Genomic DNA, 21,769 nt, shown 5'->3' on the forward strand with positions numbered 1-21,769 from the left:
GGTTTTGACGTGCCTCTCTTTGTTTCCAAACAAATTAGCTGAGAACGTGGTTGAATCAGATGAGCTTTATTCGTCTGTCCAGATGGCATAGAAACAGCAGGACACATTTCTTCGCTTCATACTAAATAAACGTTAACAGTCTCCAAAAGAACAAAAAGAACACGGTCAAAAGACTTTTCCGTTTCCCCCTCTCATCACCATCAGCTGTGTCCTATTAACCTACCATATATAGGCATATAGCCATGCACGTGATACTGACGCACATATAACAAATAATAAGTGAGCCTTAAATTAATACATTTTAAACCATAGTGTGACTCACAAAAATAGCCGATCATTTACAGTGTAATCTAATTTATATTATTATTATTAAGCCTAACATTCAGGCAATAATAACAAAAGCAAAATGGCTCTAACAGGGTGTGTGTGTGTGTGTGTGTGTGTGTGTGTGTGTGTGTGTGTGTGTGTGTGTGTGTGTGTGTGTGTGTGTGTGTGTTTGTCGCAGAGTGACTCTCAGTCGGATACCAGCAGTAGTATCAGTCATACTTTCCCTCTGCCTTTCAGACCCCAAAGCCCCAACTGCTTTTTAATTGGATGTTGGAACATGCAGCAGGGGTTTATGGGATGTCCCTACGGACTGTCCAGACAGAGAGGGTCACCGAGGCTCCACTGAGAGTTTTGGTGGCAGGAAGCCTGAGAGGAGAGGGACCAGCAGGTAGCCCCCCCTCTGGGGCAAGCTCATGTTCCACTTCCTTTTCAAGCACTTTTACAGTTCTGCACAACTTGATTTAAAGCCAGAAGATAACCTTAATATATTTCAGCCTTTCTGCAAACATTCTGGAGAGATTGTATCAGCAGTCAAAATGAAATGAAGGTGGAACATAATTATATTTATAAAGAAAGCTTGATCTTTGTGTAGTTCTTGTTCAGCAAGTATGATTTATAATGCCTCCCTGTATCTTTGCTAATTTGTTGTTTTGCATGCTACACATGTGGCCACTTTTTATGTAATCATATCTGGGAGCTCTGCTATCAGATCACTGGTTACGTGCAGACCATCCTACATGTCATGAATCAGCTGCCAGGTTTGATAACAATTCATATTCGTGTCTAATGGTGTTCCCATTCTCCAGCCACAGAGCACAGTGGTAAGCATGATACACATCGTTTTTCATTCATTACAATTGAGAAACATACTACCCCACATAAGTTATATCTCGCTAAATGTAAGCTAAATTGATATTTCTCATGCAATGTAATCTGATTATTTGTCAGTAAAGATTTAAAACAATTTCTAAAATCATTCAGACCTTCTTAGATTGATATCAGTTTATTCAGGGCACACAATGTCTTTTAATTCACCTATTGTTGTTATAATCAATAGCTAGTAAGAGACACATGTGAATTACACTGCATCATCCATATCTGTAATCCATCGGTGAGAGATTGATCCAAGGAACATTCTAAAGCATTCTACAGGAGGCAGCACTCTCAGGTTAGGATCGGCTCAACATAAGTGGGTTTTAAATTGGTGTTGTGAAGAAAATCTGATCTAGATCGCACCGGAATTAACCATGGAGAAATAGCGTGGGGAGGGGGGTCAGGGTTAGGAGTACTCACCACATGTCCAGGCAGGTGGAGTATTCTGTGGACCCCAGCAGGACATCAGGGGGCCGGTACCACAGGGTCACCACCTCGTTGGAGTAGGTGTGGCTGGGGACCGACTTGGCTCTGGCCAGACCTGGGGGGGGGGGGGGGGGGGGGGGGGGGCAAAACAACACACAGTGTCAGGAAGATCATCATTGGACGACCTTCAGCAGGCCTCTAAACACTCACTGTAGCAAGCACTGATACTGTATGTGGGGTTTAATGTAGCCTGTGAGGATGAACAAACAGCAAGGATATGCAACGTAGAAAATAATAACTCAGCACAGTTTAGATAACAATGAAATTGGTAGTTTAAATACACGTGATTGCAACAATACCACAGAAGAATATAATTCTCATACAAAGTGGTTACACGTCTTGAAAACCAACCATACCCATCCAACCACAGGTGAAAAGATTGATAGAATAGAGAGGATCAACAACTGTTAAGCGTGTGGCATAGTGGGTTGTGCGTTGGTGTTCGAATCAGGGGGTCACAGGTTCAAACCCCACTGCAGTCAGCATGTCGTTGTGTCCCTGAGACACTTCACCCCAAATTGCTCCTGTGGGGATTGTCCACAGTAATGAGTATGTAAGTTGCTTTGGATAAAAGTGTCTAACAAGTGACAAACTGTTAACCTCTAATAAGAAACAAAGAACTCTTATAAGGAGAATACAATAAAATACACAGGCCCTACTTTAAAATAAATCAACACAGCACTTGGGGAGCCCTCTGCACATTTGAAGAAAATGAATATAATTAAGATGGGCCCACTTTGAAATAAATAAAACATATAGCTGCATCCTAAAAAGAGTTAACTAATTGAATTATGACTGAAGATGGTCAGCTGTCTTTCTCTCCCGTGTTGTTCCTCGATACGTAAAGGCTGCGGCTCCTTTGAAAACTTCTCTCTAGATATCAAATATACCGGTAAGCCAGCATCGTTTGCTGTGAAAACATATAACTCTGTCCATGCAGAATTAAATCCTCTGTGTTCCTCGGATCCTTTTCTTTTTCCTTGATTTATCCATAGTTCGCTCATCGAGCCGGGGGTCAGGTTATTCACCTGCAAGAAAAGACGCTGGCGCGGGACAGCAGCAGGATGTGACGCATATTTTAGTTTACCTAATTAAAACCGTTTTGTTTTTTATTTATGCGTCACAGTATCACCTCAAAATACAAGATACGAAACATTTTCAACCATGTAAGAAAATATAAATAGTCCTACAAATACTTTTATTTGATTTCCTTCTTATTTGTCTAAACTCAAGGGAGCCAGAGCAGAGGGCTTAAAGGGCCACATGCGGCCCGAAATCCACAGGTTGCCGACCCCTGGTCTAAGTGTTCGATGTTTTCCTGACGAAGCTCTTCATTCTGGGCCGCTTGCTGTATTTCTCACAATATTCAATATGCAGATTACCCCTCTGTTTCCACTGAGGCCAACATAAAGTAATCAGACCTGTCTTTGGACTGTCTTCTGTACATTCAACCGCAACAAGGCTTTTCAAATGGACACCATGATGGAAGACCTTTGAGGTCTCAGAGGGGGACGCAGAGTGAATAACAACTTATACAAGTGTATAGTAGCAACATTTGAAAATACTCAAGTAAAGAACAAGTACCTCCATTTTTTACTTCAGCACAAAAATGGAGGTACTTAACTTTCTTTCAAACCTTTTCATGTATTTTTACATTTAGTTCATGTGCGTCTCCTGGTTATTCTAGCCCTGTTCCTGCTCTTATCTTAGGTGCCACTAACCCAGGTGAGCTAGGCAGCTGATGGAGAGCAGAGTGCAGAGGCAGCAGCTCTAATGAGGCTGATGGCATTACCTCTTTGTCTCCCCCCGAGAGGTTAGAAGGCTTAATTAAAGCATTTAGCCTGGTAAAAAAGGACTTCCTGCCCTGCTGCCAGTCCCCTGAGTGGGAGGAAGAGAATAAATGAAGAGGGAGGGCGTATTTAACATTTCCCGTTGTCAGAACGCCCACAGGAGAAAGGAGTTGAGCTGCCATTCATCATGGCCGAGCCCTGTAATGTCAACACACGGATCACACGTATAGATACCCAGAGGCTGCTGTTTCCACTGCAGGGCCCAGTGAGTGAGACCACTATTACTGCACTCATCAAGGGTCTAACAGTATGTTGGCTTGTTTGTAACATGGAGGTGCAGGACACGGTCAAATGAACTAGCATTGTTTGATGATATGAATAGCTTGCCTTAGATCCTCCTCCTTTAATATACACTACAGGAAAGACACTCTGGAAGGGCTTGGAAACATAATCACTATATTTAAGAGCAAATGCCAATACAATACCATACAAAATGGTAGGGAGACCATTAATGATTTCATAAAATATGACCTAATGAGATTCATGTGGATACAATTAATTAGTGGCTGAATGGAAATAACGGAAGAGTTAGAACAGGCCGCTAAATTCTGAAATACATCATTTTACAGTAATCCAGCTTCTGACCAGGGGAAAAATTACTTATGACTTACATACGTTTATTACACTACCCAAAATCTAAGACGATGTCTAGTTGCATATCATGATGTTTATATACATCGCCAAGCCATATGCTGTATCTGATTCTCTTTGGTTAATATTCATGGTCGTCTGTGATTACCCTTACTAAAACACATGGTGGAGAATACAGTGAGATCAGTAAGCAGTTTTTCTGCTGTACTTTTTAATGTTACGATACCATACCATAATTTTGTATTGATACTTTATTGATGTTACTCAAACAGGAGAGAATATTATATTGGGGACTATTTTTAGCAGTGGATGAATCTATATTTGGTGCTCTAGTGAGTATTTGAGACAGCAGGATGCTTTTTGTGGGATTGTGCCAAACTAAACTACAGTGTGTGTGTGTGTGTGTGTGTGTGTGTGTGTGTGTGTGTGTGTGTGTGTGTGTGTGTGTGTGTGTGTGTGTGTGTGTGTGTGTGTGTGTGTTGTGCATGCGTGAGTGTGTGGTCGAGGAACATGGCTCACTGGTTAAATGTTTTCTTTTATGTAATTGGTTGCCAACCAAATAAAAACTGAATATCACCAGCAGGCGCTTTAATTTATAGATCTACTTATATTACTGGGATTAAAGTGATATTCAGCTGGGTTGTTGCAATTATAATATTTAAAACTAACAAAGCAATTATAACTCTTTATATTGGCTGCTTCATTATAACCAAAGCCCCAAGGAATAAACAGATTAAGGCAAAAAAAAACAAATTAAGTCCAGCATCTTGCTTGTATATCAGCTGGACCTCGTCCATATCATGCTTTATACATTAAAGGGGACCTATCATGCAAAATGCACTTTTTGATGTATTTTATACATAAACATGTGTCCCCAGTGTGTCGGGGAACTCACGCAGCATCAAGAAATAAAACCCTCTCTTTTTTCCTCCGTACATAGATCTCTAAAAACGGGGGTACAACGGAGCTGATCCAGATTTGCGTCCAATATGACATCATATCGGCAAAGCAGACCCACAGCACAATCAGAAACGTTACTATCAGAAACAATGAGCAACTGTTTTGGACGTAATATGGTCGGTGTTCACATTAGCATGGCTAACACTCAGAGCTAACCTGTACTGGAGAGCATGTGTGTGAAGAAGCAGGAAATAAAAAGGAACTCACTTTGTGGTATAACCGGCAAGAGAGAAAGCCTTTGAGCTCCATACTGTTTCAGAAATCATCATTGATAATCCATGATATAGCGTTTCATCACGGCAGTATCTGCCGGTATAATCTCCCGCATGAGCAGACATAAGCTCCGCCCCTCTTTATACCCAAAATCAGCACTTTTGAAACAGGAAGTGAAATAGAGGGATATGAGGTATGGCTAGAATGGGTGATCTGTGTAGTATTTTGAGCAAAACACTTCATATTATATATTTTTATATATCTGAGACCTATGCTATTGCATACAAATAGCATGATATGTGACCTTTAAAGTCCACCCACATACAGCTCAGAGGCTTTTTTACTGTTCATGTTTAGACTCAGGGACGTGCACAGACATTTGGAGGGGCTATTGCTCTAAACTGGAAAAAGGGCCTCCCCCCTTGTTTTTCATGTAAAAGGTTCATACAATAAAATGGGGTGGCTGTGGCTCAGTGGGTAGTGTGCTGGATTTCGAACCAGGGGGTAGCAAATTTGAGTCCCACTGTAGTCAGCATGTCGTTGTGCAAGACACTTCACCCCAAATTGCTCCTCTGGGGATTGGCCACAGTATTGAGTATGTAAGTGTCTTTGGATAAAAGCGTCTAACAAATGACATGTAATGTAATGTAATAAAAACACAACACTGTCATTGCAAGTGACACTCATTGACTTTCATGACCAACTGCTAAATTAGTTATTCAGGCAAATGTTTTGTTTTGCGGTCCATATCTCATTAAAATATCTAATGTTTGTAACTATTAAAGAAAAATGGGGACAATTCTGTTTTAATGTAGTTTGAGCATTGTAACTGCTGGGCAGACATAGGCTACTGATAAATTGGGGCTTCTAACAAATTACCTTTAATAAACTCACTAATTAATTAAACAGTTCAATACGCATTATTCTTATCATCCTTTATGAGCGCAGTAACAGTGAGGTATTTAATTACTTATTTATTTAGAATTCCATAACTTCATAACAGAGATGGTCAAACTAAAGTGGAGACATGGCAGAAATCCTACAATAAAGCGGGACATTGAACTGTTCACCCGTGAGAAGGCAATCAAGAAAAGAGAGTGAGCGGCCCCATTGAGGGAGTTTACAGATGAAAAGACACAGAAAGACAAAAGCACAATAACAAGTATATTTAAGTGTGTTTTTTGTAAATAACCGACGGTGTCAAGAGGAAGTAAAGTCCCCTGGTTTGTCCCCTATAGTCTAACGCCAGGCAGGCATTTTGGTGTGATCACCATAGCCACATGAGGCCGGACTCGGACTTCCCCAAATTTCTTTCTTTTTGGTGTCTATATACGCCGGGATCCGGAGTCATGGATGATCCTGCGATCCTGTGTCATGGATTGCGAGTCCTGGATCTTGAGTCGTGGCTGTGGTCCTGGATCATAAGTCCTGGATGGATATACTCATGGATTTATCTTCCTATTATACACACATGCATTTCCAAACATTTGGACTACCTATGTTGCAAATGTATTATCTTTTCAATTTACACACGGCATCTATTGCACGTCTGTCCGTCCTGGGAGAGGGATCCCTCCTCTGTTGCTCTCCCTGAGGTTTCTCCCATTTTTCCCTTTAAACTGGGTTTTCTCTGGAAGTTTTTCCTTGTACGATGTGAGAGTCTAAGGACAGAGGGTGTCGTATTGTCATACTGATATTCTGTACAAACTGTGAAGTCCACTGAGACAAATGTAACATTTGTGATATTGGGCTATATAAATAAACATTGATTGATTGATTGATTGACTCGGAGGGCTTTCCTTTGCTTCCAGCTGTCAGATTGTAAACAAAGTCACGTTACGCTGATAAGTTGTGTTTTTATCGCAGTGAGACGCTACAATACTAGTTGTGGGCTTATCATGTTGATTCGGCCACAGTAGAAAACAAAAAAAACTCTCGCTCTCTCCAGAGGGGCAGGTCAGACAAAAATGGCTATTAGCCCGTACCTGTGCACATCCCTGTTTAGACTGCACTTCCAATCAATGGCCAAACTCCAATTCAGATTTAAAGATGACCATGTGTATCAGCTCAAATTGCTCTTTTTGTTTGCATATGTTGTTTCTAGTTATTTTCCTTTTGCACATCATGGTGTAAATAGTGTAAGGCGTTAGCATTCTCTGGCAGATTGAGATGTGTGCTAATGCTTTAGCTGGTGGTGTGCATGTGCTTTGACATTAGATCACCTTGCACAGTGTTCTGTAGGTAAGGATGGAGTCCTGACCACCCCCCCCTCATAAGTCTAGAGTCTGCAGAGCAGGGCACTACTTCAAAGCCCTGACCTATGGCTTCACACACACACACACACACACACACACACGCACGCACACACACACACACACACACACACACACACACATACACACACACACATACACACACCTTTATCCACTTTCATCTGCTGTGGTTCATTAGCTGACCTGCCATCCTGGGGTGAAGGTCACTGGTGACTTATACATCACTATCTCCCCCCGGGGGTCAGAGAATAAATGGGGAAGAGGTGGGCTTAAGGGAAAGTGGCAGAAGAGAGATGAACAAAGAGAGGATGAAAATGTTCTCTGTCCTCGGGGGGGAAACAGCTCACTGTTCTTTTAAAGTTTGTTTGTATTTTTAAGGCAGTTTGTAGCTCCTGCCTGCTTCTCCTCCTCCTCTAACACTCAGCAGATTGAGAGTACTACTTCCTGCCAGAAGCAGTTTCATTAACAACAACAACTAAACAAAGTTTGACTCATTTTGGGCATGATGGCTCCCCAATGGTGTGATTCCTACGTTCTCCGTGTCCAAACACTCAGTCAGTGTTATGTTCTCATTAACACTGACTGAGTTAAATGAACAGTTTCACATTTTAGGATGTTTTGTTCCCTCTGCACTAACTGGGTTAGCTCAGCTCTGAGCTGTTTCTGAAGCTGCCAGATGTTAATGTGAGTGCCCTCTAACTGAAAATGACCATGTTTAAACAAAGTTATTTAAAGTATAAGGTGCTGTTTACACGAGAACGCAAACGGTTGTATTTGCTACTTTTCTCTTTCATATAGCACGTTCGTTCACACGAGGCCGTAACGGAAACGCGGAAACGGACCTCGATACCAAACGATAACGGGTCCCAAGGTGGATAGATATGCAAACGGAACACTCTGGGGGGCCAAACGGCTCTGTGTGTACGTCCTATACAATAGTTTCCTGATAACGATGAAGCCATAGCCCCACCTCTCCCCACCTCTGCTGCTAGCTACTGACCATGTGGTCTTCTTTTCTGCTTTTGGTGTATTTTGTGATGAAAGTACAGCGCCACTTACATGCCCGGCATATGTACTACAGCACTCCAGCACTCCCGAGCAGTCTCGTGTGAACGGAATACTTTTTTGATATCGTATTCGGTTCGTTTGCGTTTCATATGCGTATGCGTGTAAATTGAATGTGGTAATTAGCCCCCTGCTGTGTGTGTGCTCTTGGTAAGAGGGAAACCTGTAGCCTAGCAGAATGAACATATGGTTAGTGACTCTGAGACTCTGTGGAGCACCTGCTGTTCGGAATAGTTCCACAACTGTACTCATTAAGAACCAAACATTACACATTCCAGATTGAAGAGCATCACAATTTGGAAGCTGTTCATCAACAGTATAAGGTTTAAGACTGCATGCTGCTAAAGAGAGGACATTCATTTTTTCATTCAGTTACTTTTTTATATTTACATAAATTATAACTTGATTAATGTTCTGTCCAGGTTTAAAACAGTATGGTTCGGGTTATGTAACTTGCAGGAGCATGAGTCCAGCAGATCTTTCTCTTTCAAGGTGTGACTTTTGTGTCGAAGTTGTGAGGCTCATTAATGCCAATGGTGCTGCCTTCACATTACATTCAGACAGGAAACTGGAATAAATCAGCTTCAAATAATCAGTTTGAACGTTAATTTGAAGAAAAACCTGCATTAGATGCAGCTTGTCAGAAAATATATATTTGTTATTAAAGTATTTGTGGACAAAGGCTTGCATTTCTGACACAAAGTATGTATATTCATTAGGATTTTTTACGCAAATAAAATAAATGATGAATTGCTTCAAGAGGAAAACTGTAAAATGTTGTAAACATTACAGTGGGTGAGCCTTTTTCACAATTACATAGTTGTTTTTTACACAAAAAGGTCTGGACACCTAAATCATTGTGTATTTTTGTTGGAACGCCTCACAAACTGATTAAGATCCAAAGCTTTAGTGCGTTTTGATTCAATGCTGAGTACAGCCAAACTTGAAAGTATCTTCTCTGTCATTGTAGACCGAAAATACCTCATTCCTTCCGCCTACTTGGGTCCGAATCATAGACTGTCCGAATGCTTCTCGTTTTGTGCCGTCCTGTTCAAATGAAATCGCCGCCAATCATATTTCAAAGCTCACGCCAGGGCCGGGGGAGGGGTTACAAGACTCGCGTCTTGTGCTGCATTCACTTGCGCTCGGACATTAGGGACTTTCTCTCATAAATGTCCGATGAGCCACACCTTTTATTTCAAAACAGAGCTGGGAACTGGGGTGGTAAGGCTATTTTTTAGGGTGGCAGTTGCCACCCCATGCCACCCCGGTAGATCCGCACCTGCTTTAGAGGAGGTGTGAGAGCCAGTGGCGTAACTATCGACGGTGCAGTCGGTGCAACGCACCGGGGCCCAGAGCCGGCCAGGGGCCCATGCCAACAAAAAAAAAATGTTTTTAATATTTCTTTTGCATTGAGCGGTTCACACTGTCTTCAAAGTAACCAAGCAACCTAAATTAATTTGTCATTTGTCTGTCCAATGACCTTGCTCCCTTTCATGTCATGTGATACCTTGCGTGACGAGCGAACTGTTTAATCAGAGCGCATCAGCGTGTGCTTATGTTTGGGGCGATAGGGTGGGGGGGCCCCCAAAAGAATATTTGCACCGGGGCCAATCACAACCTTGTTACGCCACTGGTGAGAGCAAATAGTGGTTCATGGATAACATGAAAAACCTGCATTAGATGCAGCTTATCAGAAAATATATATTTGTTGTTAAAGTATTTGTGGACAAAGGCTTGCATTTCTGACACACAGTAGCCTATGTATATATTCATTAGGATTTTTTACGCAAATAAAATAAATGATGAATTGCTTCAAGAGGCAAACTGTAAAATGTTGTAAACATTACAGTGGGTGAGCCCTTTTCACAATTACATTAGTTGTTTTTTACACAAAAGGTCTGGACACCTAAACCATTGTGTATTATTGTTGGAAGACAACTATTTATCATACCTGTTTGCAGTTTGGGTCCATATACTGAATTGTGAATTTCTCATTTCTTGTTTTTGTAAAGACAGGGTCATTTGTGCTACAGTCTGTACGTTTGCTGTAGGGACTGCTTCTCAATAAAGAGATGCAGAAAATGTTGATGTGAAACACATGTTTTGTTTGGTCTTTGCAATATCCTGCAGTTGTACAGTTATCCTCAGAAGGTGAGCTCCTTTCTGTATGTGTTATCCATGAACCACTACTTGCTCTCACCAGTGGCGTAACAAGGTTATGATTGGCCCCGGTGCAAATATTCTTTTGGGGGCCCCCCCACCCCATCGCCCCAAATATAAGCACACGCTGATGCGCTCACACACGCACGGACATACACCACCACTCAGAAGCGCCACATGTAGGCTGTCAACAACAGCCTGCCCTGGCCTCAGACCACCACAGACTGACAACGACACAGCAAACTAAGAAGAGGATTAAACCTGTTTCCTTGATGTTTGTCTCTGGGGGATGGGCCGGTAGGCCTACATAGACCGGTCGCTATAATATCTTGGCGTCAGGGGGTCTCAATAGCGCCATAGAGACCCCTATCGGTTGGGGCCCTTGGGGGAACTGTTGGACCACCGCCGGGCACAGACAAATCCAGCCTCTCCTCCTGGCTGGCTGGAGAAGAAGGTTGCGAAGCCACGACCACGGATACAGCTTCACTTGTGGAGCTAGATGGCAATGATGGTGGTGAGGCAGGTGAGCAAGTTAGCCTCCGGCTCCGGCTGCCGCTGCACGACAACATTGCTAACGTTAGCACTCGATTTCGAGGACGATGTATGACAAAAAAAACGGTCTATTCTTGTCAGTTTAGCTGTTACATCTCCTTGTTCTCTCTTGTCCTTTCTCTTTTGAGCGCTGCTCTTGTGCTTTGGTTTGCTGTACATTATAAATGCAAGCTATTACATTTTTTATAATGCAACTTGCTGCTGCTAGCTACAGTACAGTACAGGTTGATTAAACAGTTTGCTCGTCACGCAAGGTATCACATGACATGAAAGGGAGCCAGGTCATCGGACAGACAAATTACAAATTAATTTAGGTTGCTTGGTTACTTTGAAGACAGCGTGAACTGCTCAATGCAAAAAAAAATTTTTAAAAAACATATTAAAAACATATATATTTTTTTGGCATGGGCCCCTGGCCGGCTCTGGGCCCCGGTGCGTTGCACCGACTGCACCGTCGATAGTTACGCCACTGGCTCTCACACCTCCTCTAAAGCAGGTGTGGATCTACCGGGGTGGCATGGGGTGGCAACTGCCACCCTAAAAATAGCCTTGCCACCCCAGTTCGCAGCTCTGTTTTGAAATAAAAGGTGTGGCTCATCGGACATTTATGAGAGAAAGTCCCTAATGTCCGAGCGCAAGTGAATGCAGCACAAGACGCGAGTCTTGTAACCCCTCCCCCCGGCCCTGGCGCAAGCTTGGAAATATGATTGGCGGCGATTTCATTTGAACGGGATGGCACAAAACGAGAAGCGTTCGGACAGTCTATGATTCGGACCCAAGTAGGCGGAAGGAATGAGGTATTTTCGGTCTACAATGACAGAGAAGATACTTTCAAGTTTGGCTGTATTCAGCATTGAATCAATACGCACTAAAGCTTTGGATCTTAATCAGTTTGTGAGGCGTTTTGCTGAACAACATGGTAATTGCCGCATCCAGCTGTTATAGGCATGCCAACTTGATGCTCTGCTCACGGATGACTCGATGAGCATAAACAACTGTTAAGATGATGACCTTATGTGTATATATTTTTTTCCTTTGAAAAAACAGTTTTATGTCCTGAGAAAGTCAAATAAGACGGTGTGTAAAACTTCACTGCCTAGCCAAACAAAAGTAACCACTTTTATTTAACTGGCCAGTAGGTAAGGACTTTCCACTGGGTAATAACTGCAGCGATGTATATTTTTTCTACACGTTTTTTAACCCTAACTGATGCACTTCTTTAATGTTTGCTCTTTCTAATGTAAAGTCAAGGTTGTCAACTGTTTGCAGTAAAGTTGTGGGGCGCTGAACTGTTCTTTTGATTCTTATGAATTTTTTGTAATTTGTCTTTCAAATTTGAAGGAGGGTGAGCAAGCATCTTGAGGAACATTCATCATTAACTCCTCCAAAAAATAAAGTTTATTCAATAATAAATGAATATGTGAACCATAACAGTGATTGACAGCTGATAGGAATAATATGATTGTTAATATTATCCTATTCATACAGACATACATCGAAGAGACAGTTAATTAATGTACTTATTGTAGCAGTCTGCATATATTTGGTACCCCTGCTGGTCTAAGAGTGAAACAAACTCATTCAGTTATTGTTCAGTTAAAATTCATTAAATTATGTCTGCCACCTCATATATTTCTATTTAAGGCTTTACTGATGTACCACAATAATGTATCCTGATGTTATTTAGCTAAAATATAAATATTCTGGCTTTCCAAGTTGACATTGATTGATATGACTGCGATTAAATCAGCATATAGCCTACTTCTGCCAGTGGATGCCAACCCTCAAAATCTCCTGCCACCCTCTTGCCACCCCATGAATTTTTTTCTAGATCCGCCCCTGCTCTAAAGGCTAACCTATGGAGCTAATTTCCTGCCATAACTCCACAAACAAACTAAACAAGTTTTACAAATGATTTATGAAGCTAGAGGAAACGTCAGAAGATAATTAAAGTCATCCCACTGTGTGGAACCTCAAGGTAAAGCAAAAATATTGACAATAAATCCAACTACTGCCGAGAAATTTTACTCAAAGGAAAAGTAAAGAAATCACGATCTTCATTAGGATTTATTCTCTTTGAACCATAAATGTGTTTACAACATTTAATTGATAATAGTAGAAGAATCGTCCTGTTGTTACTGAGATATTTTAGTCTGGACCAAAGTGGACATATCAACCAACCAAAATCACTGTGTATTGTGAGATAGTTCACCTGGTCACTGGAGAGAAGGTAGGACCGTGCCTCTTCCAACCCTTCAGCAGCCAACACGTATCACTTCACAGATTGGAACAGGTCCTCCCATTGATGGAGTCCCAAACACACACAGCTCGGTCATGTAGTGTGTAAATGAGCCTCAGACACAAGGTTTATGGCCGCTGACCGCAGCATGTGCTCCAGGTTGGCGAATGACCCGGACAGCACATGGCCGCCCTTCAGTGTTTGATTGCATCACATTCAGAAGGTTCCTCCCAACTGTGAACACATTCAGGCTCTCATGAGGCTCTGAAGTACGTAACATACGAGCCATCCTCATCTGCTTCATCTGCCTCTATAATTACAGGCTTGTCATCAGAAAATTGTCTTAAGGCTGAAGTCATTTTGAGTGAGACGACAATGAGAGCTTCTTGCCAGCAATAGGGGAGTTGAGTTTTCCTGTTTATAAACTCTATTGCAGCATGTTTAGAGGAGTATACACTAACTAGAAAATGCAATTCATGAAGAAATTGCTAGTGGGAATGCTTTATGCTGAAAATGTGACGCTAAACTGCTATGCTGAAATGTAATGTGTAAGAAGAAAGTGAAGAATTTAGATTAAAAGGAAATGTGTAAGAAGAAAGTGAAGAATTTAGATTGAAATGAAATGTGTAAGAAGAAAGTGAAGAATTTAGATTGAAATGATACATGAACACTGGGGGCCTTGAATATGTGATAAGAGAAGAAAATAAAGTAAAAAGGCTTGGAAAAGCAGCAGAATATTTGAACTGCAAACTTCTTAACTAACTTGATGGCGAATGATCTGTCGCCATGGCAACGACATTTGATGACACCCAAACCGTGTTCATGGCGAGCATTGTGTTGCCATGGCATCGGCATTTGAAGAAATCTCAAAACTGTCCCGTAGATGTCTTCACGGCTGGACTGTTAGCACAAATGTGAAGTTTGAGCACTTTTTAAACATTTTCATAGGAGTTATAGCGACATCACATTTTATGGCGAGGGATGCATTGCCATGGCAACAGCTTTTGAGGAAAACTCACTCATGGTATATAGACATGTTGAGGGCCGGACCATTAACTGTCATCTGAAGTCTGGTGGTGTTTGGACCATTTGCATAGGTATCACGACAACATCGTGTTTTATGGCGAGGGATGGGTTTCCATGGAAACAGCCTATGGTGAGATCTCAGATTTGGCGTAGAGCTGTTGAGGCATGTACCGCTGATATACAAGCGAAGTTTGGGGACGATCGGACCGTGTCCATTGGAGTTACAGCGACATTGTGTTTCTTGGCGAGGGATGCGTTTCCATGGTAACACCACATTATGTAACATCAGATTTGAAGTAGAGCTGTTCCGGGCCACAGTCTTAACCATCATGTGAGGTTTGGTGGCGTTCTGAGCATGTCAGTTGGATTTATTAGACCCTCCAGAAAAACGCGATTCTGCGATCGCATAATCAGCAAAATGGCGCAGATTTTTAAAAAGCCGCATATTTATCAAAAGGCCGCATAATCCCCACATTTTTCCACACAAAGTTGAGAAAAAAAAAAGTTAACTCGTCTTGACGTGACGTCATCAGCTCGCGCATCACTGTAAACAACACTGTATAGAGTGAACGTGTGGAGCTCACACGATAGAGAAAACACCAAGATGAAAAAATCTAATCCATCTCATTTACCGACGAACATTTCTACTAAAGACCGGGCAAAAAGTGGGGGGAAACTATTCTGCAGCCCGTGCAACTGTGTGTTGGAGCATAAGAGAAAATCGACGGTGACGACCCACTTTGATTCATTCAAACATTCGAAAAGGCTTTCTGCTGCTGCGGACAAGAAAGCCAAACAACGCACGTTCACCGAGGCATCAACCTCCAAAACCCTTTCGAGGGCTAGAAGAAACGAAGTGAGTAGCCTAGAAGATTGAAGCTGGTCAGATAACGCGTAAATGAAAACAGAATGAGCCGGAGAAGTGTGTGTGTGTGTGTGTGTGTGTGTGGGGGGGGGGGGGTGTGTGTGTGTGAGATTAAAATAGCCCAATTGCTTTTACAATAAATAAACATTGAATTTGTTTAATTGAATAGTAAAGGGGTTTAACTTTAGTGGCAGGTTGTGTGTGAGAGAGAATAAATAAGAGAGCCCAATATTTAAAAAAATTGTTATTATTTTTTCCCGCATATTTAGCAAATGTACGCATATTTCGCAACTTCCCGCAATTTCACATAAATAAAATCACATAAAAACCATGCATGTTTAATCGCATAATCAAGGATTTTAGCCCGCATAATCAAGGAATTTAGCCCGCATAATCAAGGATTTTTGCCCGCGTTTTACTGGAGGGTCTAATTTATGGACATCATCATGTCATCACTATGAAGGAACAGTTAGCAGTTGAAGTCGCATGAAGCTTTTTCAAGTCTGAAGAGTTTCTCCATTGACTTCAATGTTGATGAATTACGGGATATATTCCTGGAATTATGACATTTATGACTGAGAAAAGTAATAGCCATCGATTCCTGATCGAGCTGAACATTTTGATGTTTGAACGGATTTTGTGGGTGGAAAGATTTGGAAGGAGTTAAGGTACAAAAAAGATGTCGTAGAATATCATATAAATACTAGAGAATGCAATTTCTGAAGAAATTGCTAGTGGGAATGCTTTATGCTGAAATATAATGTGTAAGAAGAAAGTGAATAATCAGGAATATTTGGATGACTGAATGGTTTCCATATGAACGAATATTAAGTTAAAAAGTAGCATGAAAATCCAAATGTATAAATAATGTTAAAGATGTAAGAATGTAGAATGTTATTCGTAGGAAAAGTTGAAAATGCAAAAATAACTGGTGAAATAGTAACATTTGGCAAATTTTATTTTCAAAAACCAGAACATGGGGGAAAAAAACTATATAAAACGTTTCAAATCAATTACTAACAAATTATATTCAGTAAAAACACGAGTGAAAATCTGTCAAACAATACATGAAAAAAACTATATAAAACTGTTTGAATCAATTACTAACAAATATATTCTGTAAAACCACAAAGTGAAAAGGTGAACAAAAATAAAGTAATTTTTGTGAAAGAACAAGTGATAAAACAACTATACAGATGTAGCACTTCATTTCAGACTCCAGCTTACAGCTTCCTGCCTACGACCTGCCTAAGACCAGTATAAAGGAATGTTAAGCCCTCCAACTATTTTCCAAGAGGGCGTTGCCAGATTTTCTATTTCAGGTTTTAACCAGGAGATGGCGCTTCATTCACAAATACAGAAAGACAAGTTTCATGGACTTTCAGTTGTGTTTTGAAGAGCATTTGAACACATCAATATTTTAGATCAACTAAAGTATATCTAATCTTGTAATTCAATAATATATAGTCTTTATATATTAAATAATCATAATTATAATGTAAATGTTTACATTACACTTCTTTATTTGTTATGCTCATACTTTAACCTTTACAATCGTTTGCTTTAATATGCAGTATATTTTTTGTATATTTTTGTGTTTGCTTCCTCCTGCTCCCTTTCGGACACATACTATAGGATTTATTATTATTATTAATATGAGGCCTTTAGTTGTGTAAATACACAGCTGAGAGCTGCCGTTTCATTCAGACTGTTTAAAAAACGGTAACAACGGACTATTTTTCTTAGCGGATGCATGTCAATTTAAATCAATACATACAACTATTTTTTAAATCAATACAACTATTTTTTAAATCAATAAAAACATTTTCTAAATCCATAAAAGCATTTAAATTAATATTGGGAGTCATGTCGTTACTTTGTTGAGAATGTGGCCATGTAATAAGCGGGATAATTTGCAGCGACTTGTTCCTTATGGGGAAAACAACACCCGTCATGTGTGTGTAGAGGTGTGTGTGGTTAAAACACTTTCACAAAGTGAAGGAATTTCCTTCTATAAAACAGCTGTGGGCAGCAGTGAGTGTCACGGACATGAATTCATAGATCAAGGCAGACTTGTGCACACACTCTCCTGTCCTGCCAGGCGATACGCCCGTTCTAAGCCGTGTCCTTCACTCCTCACATCCCAAGCTGCATCCCCACAAGTGTGTTATGTTTCAGTTGTGCTCTGTCTATGTTCAGTGATGCAAACTTGTCACCTTTCGGCGAAATTCGCCGTTTTATATCCAAAATAAGTCGTTTGTGTGATTCATGTAGATCTGCAATACAAATATGTTTGGGATATGGGGGGGTCTGGGACCCGGAGTAATCTGCGGCCGTGAGCTGTTATGTGCAATCATTACACGCATGGTTTTCTTTTTTTATATATTATAATGAAGTACGAGCTGTGTGCTCGAGTCTTCCTGCCTGTCGGCTCTGCTCAGGGATGTATAATAAGGCTCTGCTGCTCCGACATGATGGTCTAGCTTCAGCAGCTACATTACCTACGGGTGCGTTCGTTAATATTAACTGTGCGTCCGGAGTCACTGTGGCACAGACTGGACCGCTGGTGAACAGCTGTTAGAACGGGCCGTTCAGGTGTTCAGAGCAGAGCTCCCTGTCGGAGCGGTAGAGCGTGATGTGAACTGAAAAGTTTTTCTGTGGCAATATTATTTAAGGAATCGTTGAGCTCGCTAGCTAGCATACATTGTCACTATCTGCTAACGTTAGCTTTAGCCTTCTATTTCTAATAGTTTTTTTCATAGGCTATAAACAGATGTGGTATAAGTATATATATATATTGTACTTGAGTAAAAGTAGAAGCACTCAGGTCTTGTACTTGAGTAAAAGTAGAAATACTCAGATCTTGTACTTGAGTAAAAGTAATAGTCCCAGAGTGTAGGAATACTCTGTTACAGTAAAAGTCCTGCATTCAAAATGTCCCTCAAGTAAAAGTAGAAAAGTATTATCACCAAAACATAGTGAAAGTAGCGACAGTAAAAGTAGTCATTGTGCAGATTGGTCCATTTCAGAATAATAGATATGATATGTTTTATAATGATTGATTATTAAAGTGTTATCAAAGCTGGTAAACGTGCAGCTAGTTTGAATGACTTTGTATACTGCAGGGCGGCTTGTGGATTTACTCCAGGTGGAACTAAAGTCTGATTTAACACTTGATTATATTTCACATCATTCATCCACATTTGTAAAGTAACTAAAGGTATTACATACATGGAGTGGAGGAAAAGTACAGCATGAACTGTAGTGGAGTAGAAGAACAAAGTATAGACCCTCCAGAAAAACGCGGGCCAAAATCCTTAATTATGCGGGCTAAAATCCTTGATTATGCGATAAAAATGCGGGGTTTTTATGTGATTTTATGCGGGAAAATTGCGGGAAGTTGCGAAATATGCGGAAAGTTGCGAAATATGCGAACAGTTGTGAAATATGCGGGAAGCGGAAAAAAGGTGATTATTCTCTCTCACTCACACACACACACACACACACACACACACACACACACACACACACACACACACACACACACACACACACACACACACACACACACACACACACACACACACACACACACACACACACACACACACACACACACACACACACACACACACACACACACACACCTCCTCCTCATTCTGTTTTCATTTACTCGTTCGTTATCTGACCAGCTTCAATATTGTAGGCTACTCACCTCGTTTCTTGCAACCCTCGAAAGGGTTTTGGAGGTTGAAGCCTCTGTGAGCGTGAATTGCTTGGCTTTCTTGTCCGCAGCAGAAACCATTTTTGAATGTTTGAGCGAATCGAAGCTGGTATTCACAGTCGATTTCCTTTTATGCTCAAACACACAGTTGCACGGGGTACAGAACAGTTTCCCCCCACTTTCGTGCAAGACATTGGGGTACTGCTTTGCCCGGTCTTTAGCTGAAATGTTCGTGGGTAAATGTGATGGATTCGATTTGTTCATCTTGGTGTGTGAATTCCACACCTTCACACGACGGTGTTTGCCTTCTGTGATGCGCGGGCTGATGACGTTGCGTCATCATCACTACTCGTCAAGACGAGTTAACTTTTTTTTTTTTTTTCTCAACTTTGTGTGGAAAAATGCGGGGATTATGCGGCCTTTTGATAAATATGCGGACTTTTACAAATCTGCGGCATTTTGCTGATTATGCAGGAAATTCTGCGATCGCAGAATCGCGTTTTTCTGGAGGGTCTAAAAGTAGCAAAACATTGAAATACTTAAATAAAGTACAAGTATCTCAAAATTGTGCCCAAGTATAGTACTTGTTGAGTTTATGAACTTAGTTACTTTACACCATGTGGCTATAAAGATAGAAAGACTTAAGCCTTGCACAGAGGAATGAAAATACATTTTCAAAATGCTCAACAGTGCTGCCAAAATTATAAACTGACTGCTACACAATTTCAAATAAATGCTTTTATATATTTCTATTAGATGTGACTCTTTGGCATTTCTGTTATTATTAACACTGCTGCTTTAGTTGTTCTGACTGCTAAAATCCTCTGTTATTCCGTGGGGTGGGGGAGCCGGGGGCTCGGATCCTTGTCACCTTTTTCATACCTGATGAGTTTGCATCCCTGTATGTTAAAAAGCCTCAGTCACCTTAATTCATGTAATAAAAACATCTCAGGTCAGTAACACTCAAAGCTAAATGTGCAATACCATGTTCAGCTATGTTACTATTTATAATGTTATTGTTGTTACATCAGAAGATGTACATATTGGAATGATTTCTTAACTTACAGTAGGCTATTTTTTACAATGTGTGTTGGAAGGATTTATTAAATTACTATGAATATTGTCATTGTTGAAGGCTTTTAGAGAAGGGTGAACGATAAGCCTGAATTACATAAAATGTTATACCTAAAAACATAAAAGCCACAATAAATAAATCACAATTATTCTAGTTATTTTTACCTCCCGTATTGCTTTCAACCCACCAGCTTTTATGGTGTTGTTACGTCACTAACTGTAAGCTTGTCACATACAGTCTACTCTATGGTCACTCAGAGTAACCTACAGTTAATTTAGCTGCTGGAGAAGAAACATCAGGGGGGGAGGGGGGGGAGAGAGCTGTGGTTGATGGGCCATGTGTTGTGTAAATACACAGCTGAGAGCTGCCGTTTCATTCAGACTGTTTAAAAAACGGTAACAACGGACTATTTTTCTTAGCGGATGCATGTCAATTTAAATCAATACATACAACTAGTTTTTAAATCAATAAAAACATTTTCTAAATCCATAAAAACATTTAAATTAATATTGGGAGTCATGTCGTTGCTTTGTTGAGAATGTGGCCATGTAATAAGCGGGATAATTTCCAGCGACTTGTTCCTTATGGGGAAAATAATAGCCGTCATGCAGATGAGGATCCCTCCGCTACGCTTTGGGATCCTGATCGACCGACGAAGCTCCATTAAAATATACATATCTTTGGTGAATTACTGAGTTTAGGCACGTTAATAACGTTTTAATGAAGTTGAATACAGTATATTCATATGTGTCAGTGATTTCATGTCAATTCGGCGAACATAAACATAAATGATCATGGTGAAGATGATGATTAAATTAGGATTAAAAATCGCAATGCTAACGGGCTAAGACTGGATACGCTGCTAAGAAGCTGTTTCCTTTAATGCAGGGGTGGGGAACCTTTTTCCTCTCAAGGGCCATTTCAATTTTTTCAACATCCTCCGAGGGCCGTACAAATGATTGACATCTGCTTAAAAATACTAAAATCACAGCCCATTCATTTCGCCCTTCTTTCATGCTGTGCAAAGAAAAAGCAACCTCTTAATCCAGATATCTTACCATGTCTCGCGCATGCATTCACGTGCACGGTTGTGGCATTACCACCAAAACAGAAAGATATGGACACAAGATGTGTGCAAATGTATTTAGTTTCCTATCCATGTGAACATGATTTAAGTGTGTGGGGGGGGGGGACCCAACCTCCTCTAGGGGGGTCCCATGCTCCCCCGGAAAGATTTCTTTGTATATGTTGAAGTTAAAAGCATCAATCTGGTGCACTTTGAGAGCAACATTATGAGATCTATGGATACATCAACATCCATATGAAACAGAACTGTAAGCAGATTTTTCTTTATGGATATTTTACACATCACTCCCCTTTTAAACTGTATTCTTGTTTATTAATAACAACTTTCTTTTACTGTCATATAGTATTTTATACCTGTTTACTTTATTCTCTTGTTTTTTATAACTATAATGATCATATAA

General features: G+C 40.7%; 1 protein-coding gene across 3 annotated transcripts in view; it reads right to left on the reverse strand.

The window, feature by feature from the left end:
- Positions 1–21,769, reverse strand: part of cdk14 (cyclin dependent kinase 14) — a 312,730-nt gene that overhangs the window by 115,493 nt on the left and 175,468 nt on the right. For all 3 annotated transcript variants that reach the window (XM_079640605.1, XM_079640607.1, XM_079640606.1), the window contains one exon: positions 1,621–1,741. In XM_079640605.1, coding sequence (XP_079496731.1) covers positions 1,621–1,741 — 121 coding nt within the window. The remainder of the gene's footprint in view (positions 1–1,620; positions 1,742–21,769) is intronic.

The sequence above is a fragment of the Notothenia rossii genome (genome assembly GCF_949606895.1).
Source record: "Notothenia rossii genome assembly, chromosome: 7".
In the NCBI taxonomy this organism is placed as follows: domain Eukaryota; kingdom Metazoa; phylum Chordata; class Actinopteri; order Perciformes; family Nototheniidae; genus Notothenia; species Notothenia rossii.